This window comes from Schistocerca piceifrons, chromosome X (assembly GCF_021461385.2).
Source record: "Schistocerca piceifrons isolate TAMUIC-IGC-003096 chromosome X, iqSchPice1.1, whole genome shotgun sequence".
Lineage (NCBI taxonomy): Eukaryota > Metazoa > Arthropoda > Insecta > Orthoptera > Acrididae > Schistocerca > Schistocerca piceifrons.
In genome coordinates this window covers 420,663,538-420,682,930 of record NC_060149.1, presented here as the reverse complement: position 1 = coordinate 420,682,930, position 19,393 = coordinate 420,663,538, and the positions used below count along the sequence as shown (strand labels likewise).

The 19,393-nt window shown below is 43.5% G+C and overlaps 1 protein-coding gene across 1 annotated transcript in view; it reads right to left on the bottom strand.

The window, feature by feature from the left end:
• The window catches only part of LOC124721894 (homeotic protein female sterile), a 564,607-nt gene that overhangs the window by 42,502 nt on the left and 502,712 nt on the right, over positions 1-19,393 (bottom strand). The window contains exon 5 of the mRNA XM_047247046.1: positions 12,534-12,698. Coding sequence (XP_047103002.1) covers positions 12,534-12,698 — 165 coding nt within the window. The remainder of the gene's footprint in view (positions 1-12,533; positions 12,699-19,393) is intronic.

Here is a 19,393-nt window from a genome sequence, read left to right as displayed (position 1 = left end):
ACATCGCTGGACAAAAAAATATTTGCTGCACAAAGGAAGAAGTCACCGGAAATATGCAGTTGGTGCCACGAATTGTCAACAGGGATAAAAATACACCATTGGGTTCTAGATTACTACGAATATAGGGTTGCCAAGAACACATATCTTGTGAGACCACCTCGAGCTGCAGTAAGGTTCCTCTGACATCAAGGCATCGATTCGTGGAGATAGTACCTACCGCGCTCTACTCGAAACACTATCTAAGAAAAAATAAAAAAAAAAAAAAGAAATTATCCGAATGAGGCGGAAGTCTGTAGATGTGATTTACATGTACCGACAAAAAAAAAAATGATTAAAAGTTCAGAAAAATTGGATGGTTCGTTCAAGCGAAAGAGCTTCACCAATTGTGCAGGTCAATAACACGCTGGTCCACCTTTGGTCCATATGCGAGCAGTTACTCGTCTTGGCATTGATTGATAGGTTTTATTGTATGTCATGCTGATGGACAAAATGGTTCAAACGGCTCTGAGCACTATGGGACTCAACTGCAGAGGTCCTCAGTCCCCTAGAACTAAGAACTACTTAAACCTAACTAACTTAAGGACATCAGACACATCCATGCCCGAGGCAGGATTCGAACCTGCGGCCGTAGCGGTCGCACGGTTCCAGACTGTAGCGCCTAGAACCGCTCGGCCACTACGGCCGGCCTGAGGGACATCTTGTCAGACCCTTTCCAACTGGAGCGTTAGCTCGTCAGAATCCTGATATGGTTGAAAGGCCCTGCCCTTGGCGCTCCAAACATTCTCACTTGTGGAGAAATCCTGCGACCTTGCTGCCCAAAGCAAAGCAAGCTGTAGAAACTCTCCCAGTCTGCGTGCTGGCCTTACGTTGCTGAAATTAAGATAAGGACGGCTTGACACGAAGGGCAACAACACGGGTAGTAGAATATTTGCTTTAAGTGTGCTATGGAGACAACCCAAGGGGGAGTACTGAATCGAATTGGGGGAAAATGATTATGGCACAACCTGATTGTCAGAAGAGGTTGCATGATAGGACGCTTCCAGAAGTATCAAGGAGCCGTCAGTTTGGTGATGGAGGGAAGTGGGGAGGAGAGGTAAAAAACAATGGAGAGAGATCAAGCCTCGAATACAATAAGCTGTTTTAAAAGGATTTAGATAGTAGTAGTTAAGCAGAGATGAACAGACTTGTACAGGATACACTAGCGTAGACAGGTGTATCGCACTAGTTTCTGTACTGAAGACGACGCAACAGTGACAACGAATATCTGCCTATACTTGGACAAAATGTCAAGTTGGTATCGATTATCAAACCATCTAGAACAGTACAGTTTGTAAACCAAAAGGCAGGAAAGCACAGCTTGCGAATACACTGTCATTTTCATGTGTATGGCACCTTGTTCTGATTTAGCACTCATAAATGGTTTGAAAGCTGAAACCAGTTGAAGGAAGAAGTCTAAATAAACACACATACGTGGAAAAATGCCGCCTTTAATAAATTTATGGTTGGTGTGTACCACGCTTAAGAGTATACAACAAATAACGCGAGAGGCCGCAACGACACAGGCATAACCACTCGCCAGACACCTAAGTTCATAGCAGCAGCCACCAGATGACTCTCACAAATTCGGACTATATTCTGCTTCCGCGCCACACTTATTTGTGCGTCGTATGCGTCCGCTGCCAAAGACAGCACCTTCAACCGTGGACTACGTTGCTTCCGCCTTGTACTGCTGGACATGGAATTTTTTTCGCCAACAGGTACAAAACACAATGCAGCGTGGACACATACAAAACTACAACCCAGCCATTAATTTATTTCAGTGCCTGCAGTCAGCTTAGCACAGTGCGTTACAGTAAAATATTCTGAAAACTACTTTCCAACTTAACAGTTGCTATTTACAGAGAAGTAGAACCATTAACTGAGCGTCTGCAGTCATTACAGTTAGTTATAGCGATATTATTTATACTGCCGAGAGACAGCCAAGTTATTTAGATTTCATTGTGCTGGTTGGTTATAATTAAAATACAGCTGCTCACAGAGATGCAGAGTGGACTATAGTTATAGTATGGCAACGAAACTTGGTAGATGGTAATGCGTTAATGCTGAACCGATTTACATTCGGGAGGACGACGGTTCAATCCCGCGTCCGGCCATCCTGATTTAGGTTTTCCGTGATTTCCCTAAATCGCTTCAGGCAAATGCCGGGATGGTTCCTTAGAAAGGGCACGGCCGATTTCCTTCCCCATCCTTCCCTAATCCGAGCTTGTGCTCCGTCTCTAATGACCTCGCTGTCGACGGGACGTTAAACAGTAATCTCCTCCTCCTCCTGAACCGATTTACACTGGAAAAAGTTAATTCCAATTCTGGCCACTAGGTGCAAATCTGGCGCTATACAATGAAGGACATACACGGTGCCATTTGACAATATGACTGTCTAGAAGAGAGACCGTGCACTGCTAGTGAAACTGTTACGTCAACTGCAGCAATTACTGTGCTGCATTGAGAGAATATCGCCTACTGGAAGGACTGAGGAGAGGTGCAATGTCATAAAATGGTTAAAAGAAGATAATGCTGAAATTCGAGAACACCAGTGAGCTTGTTGTGGCACCTGGAAAAGAAAGGCGACCTATCCTGGGGGAAGTTATTGACGAGGCCGCTGTTGCTGTTACTGACCACGCACCACGTGTCCAGGGTAGTGCTAATGCTTTTGCAGTTGCACGACAATTGTTGATGCTTGGTCAACAGTATGGAAAGTGTTGCCATCTATTTTACACTGGTACCCGTACAAGATCCACATTGTTCAGCAACTGAAAGCTCATGATCCAAAGCAATGTTCTGAATTTGCTCTTTGGTTTGTGGCACAGGTCGAAGTCGATAACACGTGATCGGGCAATATTCTATAAAGCTGCGAGGCACATTTTACACTGCAGGGTGCAGTGAAGACACAGAAATGCCGAATTTCGGGTAGTGTTAAACCGCGTGTTATGTACGAAGAGACACTGCACTCGCTGTACCAATACGTGACTGTGTGGTGTGGATTCACAGACATCTTTATTCTCTATCCGCTCTTCTTTGAAGAGAATACACTCAGAGGCCCTGTCAGGTTTACCGTGACGTATTTGGAAATTTGTGGTAAGGACTATGGGACCAAACTGCTGAGGCCATCGGTCCATAGGATTACACTCTAATTAAACTAACTTACGCTAAGAGAAACACACGCACACCCATGCCCGAGGGAGGACTCGAACCTCCGCTGGGGGGGGGGGGGGGGGGGGGGGGGGCTGCGCGAACCGTGACAAGACGCTCTAGATCGCGCGGCTTACCGTGACGTCTGCACGTTATCGAGACGTCCTTACACAATATGTGATTCCTGCTTTGTAAGAGCGCAGCTGTGGGGGAACCACTGTTTTCGTGCAAGACGGGGCAACACCTTATGTTGTTCGACTAGTGAAAGATCTGTTTAATGTAACCTTCAAAACAGAGGTTTTTCAGATGCATGGCCTGAAAGATCACGTGATCTGAATCCATATTAGTTTTGGCTCTGGGGATATCTAAAAGCGCCGGCCGCGGTGGTCTCGCGGTTCTAGGCGCGCAGTCCGGAACCGTGCGACTGCTACGGTCGCAGGTTCGAATCCTGCCTCGGGCATGGATGTGTGTTATGTCCTTAGGTTAGTTAGGTTTAAGTAGTTCTAAGTTCTAGGGGACTGATGACCAAAGCAGTTGAGTCCCATAGTGCTCAGAGCCATTATCTAAAAGCCGGCCGTTGTGGCCGAGCGGTTCTAGGCGCTTCAGACCGGAACCGCGCTGCTGCTACGGTCGCAGGTTCGAATCCTGCCTCGGGCTTGGATGTGTGTGATGTCCTTAGGTTAGTTAGGTTTAAGTAGTTTTATGTCTAGGGGACTGATGACCTCCGATGTTAAGTTCCATAGTGCTTAGAGCCATTTGAACCATTTGATATCTAAAAGAACGCGTTTACCAGAGACTCGTTGGGTCTTTTCCTGATCTGAAGGTCAATATACAGGGACACGTTACACAGATTCCACCGGAACTGCTGCGATCAACAGTTGATCAAGTCGTTTTACGGATGCAGCATCTCGTCGACGTTACTGGTGCTCTTATTGAGCAAATTGTGTAAGCAGCCGTTAATAAAATCATCAACATGCCTTTCTCACATGCTTGATCTTTTCTGTCCACGTCCCATTCCTAATCCATTACATACGGCAACGTTTCTATAGTCTCTTTCTTGCATTCACAGTACCATATTTGCACCTGATGGCCAAAATTGGCACAAATTTTTTTCCGCAGTTAATCGGTTCTTCATTAACACATTAGGATGTCCACTAAGTTTTGCTGCCGTACGATAATTACAGCTCTCAGTGGACCTCTGTCAGTAGCCGTATTTCTATTATAACCACCCGCTATTAGGTGTACTATTAGGTATACGACGACGAGTGCCATGCAACAAACTGTACAAAAGTTTGGTACCAATTTGCAACGCTTAATAAATGTTATTTATCTCTTATCGAGTTGCCACATTCCATTATAGTACCGCTCTATCATACAATTGTTTAATTATCAAGCTTGCAATCAGCCATCTTTGTGAACTATGGAAGGGAAACACTTTACAGCTGTAGTGGATGTCTGGGCTGAATTAATAGTAGCATTCAGTTACTACATTGGCAATAGCTGTGGTGCGCACTAAGAAGACACGTTCATAACAGGAGGGAATAAGGCAATACTGTGTGCTCTAGGAGCCTGCTAAGAACAGCAATACAGTTTTCCCGAATTGTCCCCTACGCTCATGGCCTAAATGACGGAATGCCAGCGGCTGTTGATACTTGTGACAAAACCGCTCTCTTCGAACGCGTCCCTATTTGACAACTGCTCTCCGCACGCTGCACGACCGTAAAAAAGCATTGCGTGTAGCACAATGGGTTGCGCGTCAAGATGCCTCTTGGAAGTGCAGCATGCTACCTTCCTCCGACTCAGGACCAAGTTCGGCGCGTCCCCTCTGGCTGCACTTCGGTCGTCGCGTGCCAGCAGTGAAAGGTGGACCTTGAGCTGATCTTGCTGGCCTTACTGTGTGTGTGTGTGTGTGTGTGTGTGTGTGTGTGTGTGTGTGTGTGTGTACGCCCGCGTGCAAAAGCTTGCCGCCGGTTCTCTACATCCCTGGTTTCTCGTAGGCGGGTGCTAAAAATAGCTACTGTACTCCACCAGCACTGTAAGCGTTAACACCTTCCAGGCGTTACTAATATAGAATATCGACCGACCGCGTTGCTTATCACCCACACCCATTTTAGCGACAAGGCAACTAATATTCTGGTGTGGTACTCTGTGCAGTTGTTAAACGTAAATGAACGGCATGAATTCCCGGCGTTCGCGAGATTAGGACGTTGTTGTTGTGGTCTTCAGTCCTGAGACTAGTTTGATGCAGCTCTTCATGCTACTCTATCCTGTGCAAGCTTCTTCATCTCCCAGTAACTACTGCAACCTACATTCTTCTGAATCTGCTTAGTGTATTCATCTCTTGGTCTCCCTCTAAGATTTTTACCCTCCACGCTGCCCTCCAGTACTAAATTGGTAATCCCTAGATGCCTCAGAATATGCCCTACCAACCGATTACTTCTTCTTGTCAAGTTGTGCCACTAACTCCTGTTCTCCCCAATTTTATTCAATACCTCCTCATTAGTTATGTGATCTACCCATCTAATCTTCAGCATTCTTCTGTAGCACCACATTTCGAAAGCTTCTATTCTCTTCTTGTCTAAGCCATTTATCGTCCATGTTTCACTTCCATACATGGCTACACTCCATACAAATACTTTCAGAAAAGACTGCCTGACACTTAAATCTATACTCGATGTTTACAAATTTCTCTTCTTCAGAAACGGTTTCCTTGTCATTGCCAGTCTACATTTTATTTCCTCTCTACTTCGACCATCATCAGTTATTTTTCTCCCCAAATAGCAAAACTCATTTACTACTTTAAGCGTCTCATTTCCTAATCTAATTCCCACAGCATCACTCGATTTAATTCGACTACATTCCATTATCCTCGTTTTGCATTTGTTGAAGTTCATCTTATATACTCCTTTCAAGACACTGTCCATTCCGTTTAACTGCTCTTCCAGGTCCTTTGCTGTCTCTGATAGAATTACAATGTCATCGGCGAACCTCAAAGTTTTTATTTCTTCTCCATGGACTTTAATTCCTACTCCGAATTTTTCTTTTGTTTCCTTTACTGCTTGCTCAATATACAGATTGAATAACATTGGGGACAGGCTACAACCCTGTCTCACTCCCTTCCCAACCGCTGCTTTCCATTCATGCCCCTCGACTCTTATAACTGCCATCTGGTTTCTGTACAAATTGTAAATAGCCTTTCGCTCCTTGTATTTTACCCCTGCCACCTTCAGAATTTGAAAGAGAGTATTCCAGTCAACAGACAAAAGCTTTCTCTAAGTCTACAAATGCTAGAAACGTAGGTTTGCCTTTCCTTAATCTATTTTCTAAGATAAGTCGTAGGGTCAGTATTGCCTCACGTATCCCAACATTTCTATCTAAACTGATCTTCCCCGAGGTTGGCTTCTACCAGTTTTTCCATTCGTCTGTAAAGAATTCGTGTTAGTATTTTGCAGCCGTAGCTTATTGCAGGGCCGGCTCTCCCAAGGCTATCAGTACTTCTAATGGAATTTTGTCTACTCCCGGGGCCTTGTTTCGACTTAGGTCTTTCAGTACTCTGTCTTCACGCAGTATCATATCTCCCATTTCATCTTCATCTACATCCTCTTCCGTTTCCGTAATATTGTCCTCAAGAACGTCTCCCTTGTATAGACCCTCTATATACTCCTTCCACCTTTCTGCTTTCCCTTCTTTGCTTACAACTGGGTTTCCATCTGAGCTCTTTGTATTCATGCAAGTGGTTCTCTTTTCTCCAGAGGTCTCTTTAATTTTCCGGTAGGCAGCATCTATCCTACCCCTAATGATATACGCCTCTACATCCTTACATTTGTCCTCTAGCCATCCCTGCTTAGCCATTTTGCACTTTCTGTCGATCTCATTTTTGAGACGTTTGTATTCCTTTTTGCCTGCTTCATTTACTGCATTTTTGTATTTTCTTCTTTCATCAATTAAATTCAGTATCTCTTCTGTTACCCAAGGACTTCTATTAGCCCTCGTCTTTTTACCTACTTTATCCTCTGCTGCCTTCACTACTTCATCTCTCAAAGCTACCCATCCTTCTTCTACTGTATTTCTTTCCCCCATTCTTGTCAATCGTTCCCTAATGCTCTCTCTGAAGCTCTATACAACCCCTGGTTCTGTCAGTTTATCCAGGTCCCATCTCCTTAAATTCCCACCTTTTTGCAATTTCTTTAGTTTTGTTCTACAGTTCACAACCAATAGATTGTGGCCGGCCGCGGTGGTCCAGCGGTTCTAGGCGCTCAGTCCGGAACCGCGCGACTGCTACGGTCGCAGGTTCGAATCCTGCCTCGGGCATGGATGTGTGTGATGTCCTTAGGTTAGTTAGGTTTAAGTAGTTCTAAGTTCTAGGGGACTGATGACCACAGATGGTAAGTCCCATAGTGCTCAGAGCCATTTTGAACCAATAGATTGTGTTCAGAGTCCACATCTGCTCCTGGAAATGTCTTACAATTTAAAATCTGGTTCCTAAATCTCTGTCTTACCATTATATAATCTATCTGAAGCCTGTCAGTATCTGCCTCGAAAAATTTTCTGAGTTAACGTTGCTATTATCTTCGGGGGGTGAATATGACCCAGATAGGACCTACATCTTCCGTTAAGTTTTTATATTTAAACCCCAGCGTTCGAAATTTAATTACTGTTTTTCTGTACATTCTAAGTGTATTGAGGCTCAGATGAAAAAAAAAGTTTTCTCCCCTTCATTGTAACTTAATTTGTTACAGTTCTGTCCCTTCGATCTATATGAGACAGGTGTTTCAAAATTCACAGCATGTACAAATATCAGCAGTAATGTTTAATTTCTGTGTGTCTGTGATACATCCATAATGGTTTCTCTATACTAACGCAGGCCTCTATTGAAATGTGTGGAGTTTCAGAACACTGCATGTCGTTTCTTACGCTCAAATTACCAAGACATTATCGCTACCAGTAATGTTTCATTATCTATTTGGTGCGCACGCAGTTTATGTATCTAATTTAGTATCTTCTGTGTGGTTATCATAACGAAAATTTTGCTTTCTGACGAGCAGTTGGACGCAGTAAATGCATCTCACAGTGAGAAGACTATTTCTAAAGAATAAAATCAAATCAATGACGACAGAATTCATCCTATATCTGAATCAGAACACACCTCAGGTACTGATGCTTCACGTGGAAACGTGCAACCGGCGTGAAAGGTTCAGTCAAGAGACAAAAATATCTTGTAGAACTTAGAACATTTTCCACAAACTAGAATTGCAAACGTTATAAAACTGATCCCTGGTCGAACAAGGTATGCAATATCCGGAGTAAGTGATATAAAATTCTCTTCTCAAGCTCTTATCGACAATACTGAGAGAGTATTGTGGTGAAAATGGCTGATATTGACGATCAAAAGGTTTATGGTGGCAGATGATAAGAAATAGATCAAATCACAAGCGAAGCCTATATTGATTTTTCATTGCGTACTTGTGTGTATAAATAATATGGTGAAACAACAAAGAGTCTATGGAATCCAGAAACAGGTCTGTCATTTTTCCTACCGTAATGCCACAGAAACAATTCTGGTGCATCTCACGTGCGTTAGGCCACCATTAAAATTCTGCTCGAAGAGCGCATATAGCAAACAACACGTTAGCACTTATAAGAGTACCGTGGGAAAAGTTGGTGGAAATACTTTCGAATCTATATAATCTTGGCATAAATTCAACCGCAAATGAGCAAATAGAACGTATTTTAAATCATAATAACTTTTAGTAATTTACGTTAACCCCTTAAATATTTGTCAGGTCATAATGATCCGTAAGAACATATGCGTGTAGCTCTTTTAATGAAAGAAACTTGGTTAATACTCAGTGTTCTTTCCTACCATTCAAGCAATAAGGGCAGAATAACAGCGAGCGTTTAGCTTTCACTGTGACGGAGCGGTGTAAGAGGTACTTAAATAACTCAGATTTCATGATGTGACAAGTTGTCATACGGATGAGGTTGCCACCGTGAGTTGGGTGTAGGTTGGGGGTGGGGGCGTATGGAAGGTGGAGGCGGCGGTTGTGATGGGGTGGAATAATGCAAGGTAGTACGTCTTTCCATTACGAAGTGTAGACGCTCGTTTAATAATCGTCGCCCGATTTTATTGCACAAGCTGCAAGAACACGCGAGATATGAAGGAAAGAAGTACTTCTTGCGATTCTTGGACTTTATTAATATCATCCACGCAGATTTTACAGCTATTTCAGCTAGAATAAACAGTCTTGGAGAATAAGCCTGAATATTCTTTTGTAAAAACATGCCTTTAGTGTTTGACGTGCCATCGGTAGTGAGTGCTCAATTTCTACTTACCTATTTCTGTTTTAAGTCCCCACAGATACCCCTAGTTTAGGTTTCTGCTACAGCTTGTTAAAAGCAGAAACCGCATGAAAGATGGCGGACAAGAAATCGTGCTCGTTCCAAATCTCCTGTACAAAGATGTCGTTAGTGAGAATGCCTGCGGTGTAATCTACATAGATTAAATGAATAAACATACATTGTCACAAACGCCTCACATCTTTCTAAATGCGCCTTAACCCTTCGAGTACCAGTGATTCCTGCCTGAAACCACCATTTTGTTACGTTTTTTTAAAAGTGTTAGGGCCTTTCGCATGAAACTACCGATGCTATTGCAAGACAGGGAAGTTTATTGGTACACTGAGGTAAGTCTACGAATGTAGGGCATTATAGCAGTCACGTACAGCGTTTAGAACAGCAGTTGGCGCGAAATAGTGCTACGCGACTGTAAGAGATTGTGGCATGCGTGTTTTTTTAATATAGTGATCATATTGAGAACATAACTGATCCTGAAAGTAAGTATATCTAAAGTTATTGTAACGTAAATTTGAGTTTGTACTACTGCTGTTGTGAGTAGTTTAGAAATGAAACGACTAGAGAGATGAATTTCTTAAATTTTAGGCCCATTTTTGCTTGTTATCTACAACTATAATTTTTTGTTTTATGAGCTCTGGAAGTTTCGAAATGTGGGATTGTGTGTAGCAACATTGCTAAATTGCTTTCAAATACAACTCATAAAACGATGGGTGGCTGAAAACTATGTCCTAGTGGTTCCAAAGTGAGACAACAACTTTAATTGATTGTTTACTCTTTGCCAATGTCTTCTTGCCGCTATTTTGTCGAAAGTCGACATGTTGAGAAACGTGGCTGTTGTACTTAAGGTTTAGCTGTTTTTTATATAAATTATAAACCTTTATGTCTTCTTGTATTTGTTGCTTACTATGATGATAAAGATCAATTTTGCAAAAAATTTTAAAATTAATTTTATTTATCGCTGGGACTAAAAGGGTTGAGAGTAACGCGAGTACACTATGGAAGCACAAATCACCTGACGTCACTACGATGAGACACGAGGCCCAGGAGAAAGACAGGCCGCAGCGCCTACGTCACGAAGGTAGGTCTGAACTTCCTCTCTCGCTCAGCACAGAAGACAAAATGCATTTCGAAACCTGTTAACTCGTAGTTGGGCGTGTACGTACTAACGAGAATTGCATCTTCTGCTGATATCTACTGCTATGAAGTCTTACTAATTAACAGTACTACAACAAAATTTAAGATCAGTACTCGATATAAATGGTGTAACGGCTTGTTTATAGCATTTAGTCTCCTCTGCTTAACAGTCCTCATTTCATACAAGAAGTGGTGCCTTATGCCACTGATAATCATTTTGGCATGATTTTAATTTTATTATACCCCAGTACAACTGTAACAAATTATTGGTAGGCCTATGAACTTCCTATTATTGTAGGACTAATATCAGTAAACCGAGCGAGGTGGCGCAGTGGTTAGACACTGGACTCGCATTCGGGAGGACGACGGTTCAATCCCGCATTCCGGCCATCCTGATTTAGGTTTTCCGTGATTTCCCTAAATCGCTCCAGGCAAATGCCGGGATGGTTTCTTTGAAAGGGCACGGCTGACTTCCTTCCCCGTCCTTCGCTAATCCGATGAGACCGATGACCTCGCTGTCTGGTCTCCTTCCCCAAACCAACCAACCAACCAACTAATAACAGCAAGATTCCATAATAGCGGATTCCAGTAGAAGATGCAATTCTCGGTTTACTTACACATCTAGTTACGAGTTAACAGGTGTAGAAACGCAGTTTGTTTGTCGAGTTGAGCGAGCGACGAGCGCAGGCCTACCTTCGTGACGTACGCACCGCGGTCTGTTTTTCTCGTAGGCCTCGGATGAGGCAGGGGTTTGCTGCCTTCCTCAGCTGCAGCCGCGGCCGCTGTGGCCGAGCGGTTCTAGGCGCTTCAGCGCGGAACCACGCTGCTGTTACGGTCGCAGGTTCGAATCCTGCCTCGGGCATGGGTGTGTGTGATGTCATTAGGTCAGTTAGGTTTAAGTAGTTCTAAGTTCTAGGGGACTGATGACCACAGATGTTAAGTCCCACAGTGCTTAGAGTCATTTGAACCAGCTGCAGCCTGCCGTGTTTCTTTATCGCAGTGTGCACGTGACTCGTCACTTCGTCGAACCAGAATGATATGACTAATGTCCATGAGTGTTCGTGCTGTTAAATGAGTTTTTCTGGGTTATAATTAAATACAGAAGCTGGATTATCCAACACCACCCCACCTCCCGTCCTCCCTCTCTCAAAACTCTTTTTGTCCAGGTTGCTACGTTAGTGCGAGCGCGAACGACTAAGTTAGCTAGCTGACATCGTGGCGGTGGAAGTCATTTTAATCACTTGCATTTGATTGGTGAGGGGAGAGAAGGCGGTTGTGCGTGTTGATCAGACTATGTGTCATTTTTTAGATTCTCCCGAACCTCTCCACATTATGTAATGAAGTGTGGACACTTCACACTATGGAGGGTCGTCCATTTTCTTTTAAGCAAGGCTGTGTTTCCAGTCAATTAAGATTATGTACAGATGGCTCCTTGACTCGCACAGAATACTCTGCAGCCAGCTATAGAGCGCTGGTCGTGCGGCCAGATTAATTTCTCTTCATAACTGATCTAGCTGTGTGAAATGATACCAACCAATAACGTTAGCCCCACTGTGCGCATTACTGAACTGGAGACAGAAGAGCTGTTGCACATTAAAAATGGCGTCGTTGGTTGGGTAGAAATGGCCGACGGCAAAACAGCTATGTTTCACTTCACTTTACACCACGACTACAAAATCACACACCTGGCGGTGGGGAGCGCATCATCAGCCTCTCAATTCCCAATTACTACCCATTCCAATGAATCTTTTCTCCCTTTTGCACCACCCTATAAACATGTTTACATTCAATACCGTACAAGAAGACTTCTGGGCCTACAAGAACATAAGCAGCGAGCAGCACAGCGTTTGCAGTCTTACCTGTATGGTTCGTTGCTGCCTGGCGATGATGGTGTCCCTCTGGGCTAGGAGATTGCCCAGGTCCTTCTGCTTGCGACAGAGTCGCGACTCGAACAGTATCAGCTGCGCAGACAGCGTCTTCAGCTGCTCAGCGCGTTCTCGCGCCATTCGCACGAACAGCTCCTCCTGAAAACACCAGAGCACTAATTAAAATCTTCTGAGCACCAACAGAATCAGAGTGCTTCTGTATCCCGGTGTCATTCGGCACGGTTCACATTCGGTTTTTGTAAACTGAAATCGTACTCTCATTCACAGAGAGTCAATGTGCAGACGTCTGCAGACTTGCTTATCCTCAAAAGAGCAATGATCACTCTCAAACGGCAGGTGGCAACACTAGCAGTGGAGGGTATATAAAGAGTGTTGGGGGCGGGGGGGAGGGGGGGAGGCGTCGGAAACAGGGCAGTCGTCGTCGTAGTGCGGAAACAGAGCGGTTTATCTGACGCCCAAAATGGCATGATCATTGGCTTCTGGACCGAAGGCGGAAGTATTTCGGAAACGGTTAAGTTTGTAAGCTGTTCGCGTGTTGCAGTGCTTGAAGTGCCGGGTGATCAAAAAGTTATTATAAATTTGAAAACTGAATAAATCACGGAATCATTTAGATAGAGAGGTACAAATTGACACACATGCTTGGAATGACATGGGTTTTATTAGAACCAACAAAATACAAAAGTTCACAAAATGTCCGACAGATGGAGCTTCATCTGATCAGAATAGCAATAATTAGCATAACAAATTAAGACAAAGCAAAGATGATGTTCTTCACAGGAAATGCTCAATATGTCCACCATCATTCCTCAACAATAGCTGTAGTCGAGGAATAATGTTGTGAACAGCAGTGTAAAGCATGTCCGGAGTTATGGTGAGGCATTGGCGTCGGATGTTGTCTTCCAGCATCCCTAGAGATGTCAGTCGATCACGATACACTTGCGACTTCAGGTAACCCTAAAGCCAATAATCGCACGGACTGAGGTCTGGGGACCTTGGAGGCCAAGAATGACGAAAGTGGCGGCTGAGCACACGATCATCACCAAACGACGCGCGCAAGAGATCTTTTAAGCGTCTAGCAATACTTTGTTCTTTTTCAGTTCTAAAAAACCCCATGTCATTTCAAACTAGTGTGTCAATTTTTACCTCTCTATCTACATTATTCCATGGTTTATTGAGTTTTCAAATTTATACTGACTTTTTGATCACCCGGTATATCGTGCAAGACAAAATGGCGCTTTCCAAAACCAGCACCGAGGACACTGGTGCACCACGGGCCATAGATGACAAGAGTGAAAGAAGCGACGGCTGCGGAGATGTGTACGGGTGAATAGACGTGCAAATGTTGAGCAGCTGACCGCCCAGATGAACCAAGGGCTTACCAACAGAATCTCCTCAACGACCGATCAGTGAACGTTGCTGCATATGGGCCCCCACAGCAGGCACCTGGTTCATGCCCCCATGATAACTGCTGTTCATCGGCGACGAAGGTTGGAATTTACACTCCGAAGTCTTGTCTTCTTTTTGTAGTTAAGGGGTCGGGGTTGTTTGGGGAAAGAGACCAAACTGCGAGGTCATCGGTCTCATCGGATTAGGGAAGGATGGGGAAGGAAGCCGGCCGTGCCCTTTCAAAGGAACCATCCCGGCATTTGCCTGGAGCGATTTAGGGAAATCACGGGAAACCTAAATCGGGATGGCCGGACGCGGGATTGAACCGTCGTCCTCCCGAATGCGAGTCCAGTGTGTTAACCACTGCACCACCTCGCTCGGTAATTTACACGCCAGTATCGCAACTGGACGTCCAGTGAGTGGCGACAGGTTGCCTTTACAGTCGAATCAAGTTTTATGCTCCATAATACAGATGACTGTTGCAAACATCCAGGTCGGAGGAGTGAGCGTTATTATCTGAAGAATGTTTTCGTGGCATTCTCTGGATAAACTCGTCAGTCTGTAAGGCCAAATGGATCAACGCAAGTATGCATCTATCCTTGGGGACCATGTCTACCCCTGCATGCATTTTGTAGCTCCTGCAAACGACGGCATCTACCAGCAGGACAATGCAACTTTTTCAAACAGCTCGCAGTGTACATGCGTTGTTCGAACTGCACCAGATTGAGTCTACCGTACTCCCCTGACCACCAAGCTCCCTGGAGTTAAACTAAATCGAGAATCTGTGGGACCGCCTCGATCGGGTTGTTCGCGCCATCGATCCTCAACCACGAAAGCTGGTGCAGCTGGCCACGGCAATCGAGTCGGCATGGCTCCACATCCCTGTCGGTATCTTCCAGAACCTCCGTCTAGCACCGGTCCGCACTGCGACCTTGGTCACGTTAATGTGACTGGACGGTGTATTTTAGTGTTTTAATACGCTGCCACTGTTGAAGTGCGCGTCATTTATGTTGGCGGCCGGGTTTAGGTTCGTTCTGCGCATCTGACGTCACAAAAAACAGTCAGCCGATGGACAGAGAACGACATTGCCAGACCTCGACTGCAGTGCAGAGCATGGACGAGTGTCTTCAGTTTTAGAGACGTTCAGTCATAAATAAAGTAATAGAACAAAAGCAACGTCTTGATAGCAGACTTTCTTTTATAGAAAGTTTGGAAAAAGCATTCTTTATACCAATTGCTTCATATTCTATTAATTAATTAAACCAAACAAGTAATAAGACTCCTAATTCAGGTGATAGCAAGGAAAGGTGTTTGTATCAATCTCACAAACCGCTTTTTCGCAATAAAGAACGGCGGTAATTGTTTATTTCCTATTGTACGTCGACGAAGCGTGAGTAATTCATCGTCATACCAACAGTGTTTGTCAGTATTTTGCGGGACGTGTTAGAGACCTGATGGCGTTCTGTATGCAGACGAGCTGCGTTAGCGTAACGGTTAAGGTGTTGGGCTTCTACGTTAAAGGTTCTGAGCTCAAACCTTGTGCGGAACTTAATATTTTAATTATTTAAAAACAATATCGAAGTGCCTTACTTCACGAATTATATTCGTTTGAATGCAATTTTTTGAAATTTCTAGTGCTTTGTCTCTTCATTAACCCTTTCGCTACTGCAGACACGTGCTCCCCGCATTCCGCGCTGTGCGCGATTTTGTCATCACTGCACTGCTCGCCTGTGCAGACACATGGTGTTCCCACTGCTTTGACACACTTATCATTCGATTTCACAAAAACTATTTGGCCTAAAAATTAGATTTTTACACGTCTTCTTGACTGATACCTTCCCCCATAAATGACTTAATTTTGTTTCGATGTTCAATGCAGTTATTATGCATCATTTTAATGTAGTAAACCATTGCACGAAATTTTGAAGTGTTTGCAGAGGTAGAAGTCCATAGCGTATACTTTCCGTATGGTCGATTCTAGTTGCTACAATGTTGAGAATGAAATGTGGACAAGATGCCTAAATTTCATATAAAATTTACTGTATAACAATATCTCATTTAAGTACCACATAGGTGTCGTATGTAATATGGAGAAATATTCCGTCTTTCGCGACTGTAACAAAAGTTTTATTTACACTGAGCACGTTTGGATTTATTTTAAAGCACTTCAATCAATGAAAGGTATGGCACATACACAATGGTACTTATGTTCTCTTCCTTGTTTTTGTTTCACAGTCGCAGTTTTATCAATGGTATTGAAATATATTCCTCTTCCGCAACTGTAATAAGCGACTTGTTTAGACCAGACGCGTTTCTCTCTTTTGAAGCATCTTCAGTGGACAGTATTTTGTCTCCTCCCTTGCCAAGTCACCTTTCGTAGTTTTGTGCTGCGGTAACACAATATTCAACGTTTGTGTTGGCTGATCAGTGTTTTAGCAAATAAATGATGTTTGTGTGTGATACACAAAAATTATATTTGACATAGCTCAGAGCGCTTCACTGATAGCCGGTATATTCAAGTCCTAATGTTTTTGTAAGTCCACAGTTTTGTTTAATGTATTTTGTCTACTTCCTTTTGACTGATTGAAGTGCTTTAAAATAAATCCAAACGTGCTCAGTGTAAATAAAACTTCTGTTACAGTCGCGAAAGACGGAATATTTCTCAATATTACATACGACACCTATGTGGTACTTAAATGACATATTGTTATACAGTAAATTTTATATGAAATTTAGGTATCTTGTCCACATTTCATTCTCAACGTTGTGGCAACTAAAATCGACCATACGGAAAGTATACTCTATGGACTTTTACGTCTGCAAACTCTTCAAAATTTCGTGCAATGGTTTACTATATTTAATGCTGCATAATAACTACGTCGAACATCGAAACAAAATTAAGTCATTTACGGGGGAAGGTATCAGTCAAGAAGATGTGTAGAAATCTAATTTTTAGGCCAAATAGTTTTTGTGGAATCGAATGATAAGACTGTTAAAGCAGTCGGAACACGATGTGTCTGCACAGGCGAGCAGTGCAGTGACAAAATCTCGCACAGCGCGGAATGCAGGGTGCACGTCTTTGTAGCAGCGAAAGGGTTAATTCGGCCGTGGTGGCTTTACTTCATGAACTGCGCGCTCCCCCCTAAACGTAAGCTTGCGAACCATGCTATACTATGGCGCTGCTTCTATTGGCGCGTGCGTCGTGTGCAACCGGCAACGCAGCAATCTCCCGCGTGTGGGCGGGCATGCGCGAGCCGCCAAGATAAAAGAATTGAACTATAGTATGAGAGTGTGAAATCCGAGGTAAATAGCAATTAACCGTAACTACCTTAACATTAGCTCTGCATGTCTCCCAAGAAAGCAAAGTTCTAGCCTTTATTTTGGAGTACACTAAAATCTCTCTCAGGAAATAAAATAATTGCTTCCAACGTATCTTAAACAACGAAAATAAAAAATAAACCTAAAAGGTCGAAATATGATAACTCAATGAATGCTCAAAGAGATGCAGAATGAGATTTTCACTCTGCAGCGGAGTGTGCGCTGACATGAAACTTCCTGGCAGATTAAAACTGTGTGCCGGACTGAGACTCCAACTCGGGACCTTTGCCTTTCGCGGGTAAGTGCTCTACCACCGCGTTCGCAGGTGAAAAAAAAATGGTTCAAATGGCTCTGAGCACTATGCGACTTAACTTCTGAGATCATCAGTCGCCTAGAACTTAGAACTAATTAAACCTAACTAACCTAAGGACATCACATACATCCACGCCCGAGGCAGGATTCGAACCTGCGACCGTAGCGGTCGCTCGGCTCCAGACTGTAGCGCCTAGAACCGCACGGCCACTCCGACCGGCTTCGCAGGAGATCTGTTAAGTTTAGAAGGTAGGAGACGAGGTACTGGCATAAGTAAAGCTGTGAGGATTGGGCGTGAGTCGTGCTTGGGTAGCTCAGTTGGCCGCCGGCACGGTAGCTCAGCGTGTTCGGTCAGAGGGCTGGCTTCCCTCTGTAATAAAAAAACTGAGTTAATCGATCAACAACGAACTCAAACGGATGTCTTACGACGTCCGCCCCGAGCAGATGCAACGAACAAAAACAAACAAAGTGAGATTAAAAAGAAAGAAAAAAGAAAAGAGAAAAAAGTTGGTATAGCACCTGCCCGCGAAAGGCAAAGGTCCCGAGTTCGAATCTCGATCCGGCACACAGTTTTAATCTGCCAGGAAGTTTCAATGCTCAAACAACTTCGAAATGCTTTTCGTTTCGGTTGGTTAGGGTTCAAATTGTAACGGTGACAACTATTGTTGACTAGAAACAAATAATTTTTTATATGAAAGTAGGAAAACAGTAGTATACAAAGAAAACTATACAGAATGCTCCAATCTACCATTAATACCGTGAAACGTGTACCTAGCCATGTGTACATTATGATATCCAATAACAAAACCACACACCGATTAGCTTGTACAGGAACTGAACGGGATGCTATCATAGATTATTCCTATATAGCGTAAAAACAGTTACAAAGAAAGCTTGGAAGAAACAGCATCTTCGAATATGAAGTTGTGTATACTTGAAGGAAAGGGGGTAATTATTTATAAAAGGTACGTATGCAATCATCAAACGATGGTGGTGACAAAGAGAGGGATAGAAAAGGAAATTGCAAATAGAATGCAGCGTCTGGTAAGCAGAAGATAAAAAGTTTCAAGCAAATGATAACAGTGATATGACACACTACACTGAACTATACGAACTTATTCATATATTTCCACCACAGATAGTAACCAGCTATAACCAAAATTTAATAAGATAAGTTTATCTTTAGTAGGTATTATTTTTCACGGATGCCAACGTAGCTAAAAACGTAGAGAAAATTTTCCAAGTGTTCAAGGATTTATTGAAATATTTTTATAGTTCAAGACTAATGAGACAGACAGGTAGCCAGTAACAGAGTTAATGACGTTACTGACGTATTGCCAGGGGAGGTATCTGAAAAAATCTGAGGTATGATGAAAGAGAAAACGTAGGGAGAAATTGGTCTTTCGGCAGAAATGGTTAAATTTGGAGACAGAGCAACACGGAAGTCCCTTGCAAATTTCCAGAATTAATTTTCACTCTGCAGCAGAGTGCCTGCTGATTTGAAACTTCCTGACATATTTAAACTTAGTGCCGAAGAGGGTCTTGCACATGGGACCTTTGTCTTTCGCGGGTAAGTGAAATGGCAACAAGCACGACTCACGACCTCATCTCAAAGCTTTACTTCTGCAAGTATCTTCTCAAATCGAGCACTGGCGGAAGCACGGATGTGAGGAGGGGTGGTGAGTCGTGCTCAGGTAGCTCAGTTGGTTGCCAGCACGGTAGCTCGGCGTGTTCGGTCAGAGGGCTGCGTGCTCTCTCTAATAAAAAAAACGGAGTCAAGGAATCAACGATCAACTTCAACGGATGTCTTGTGACGG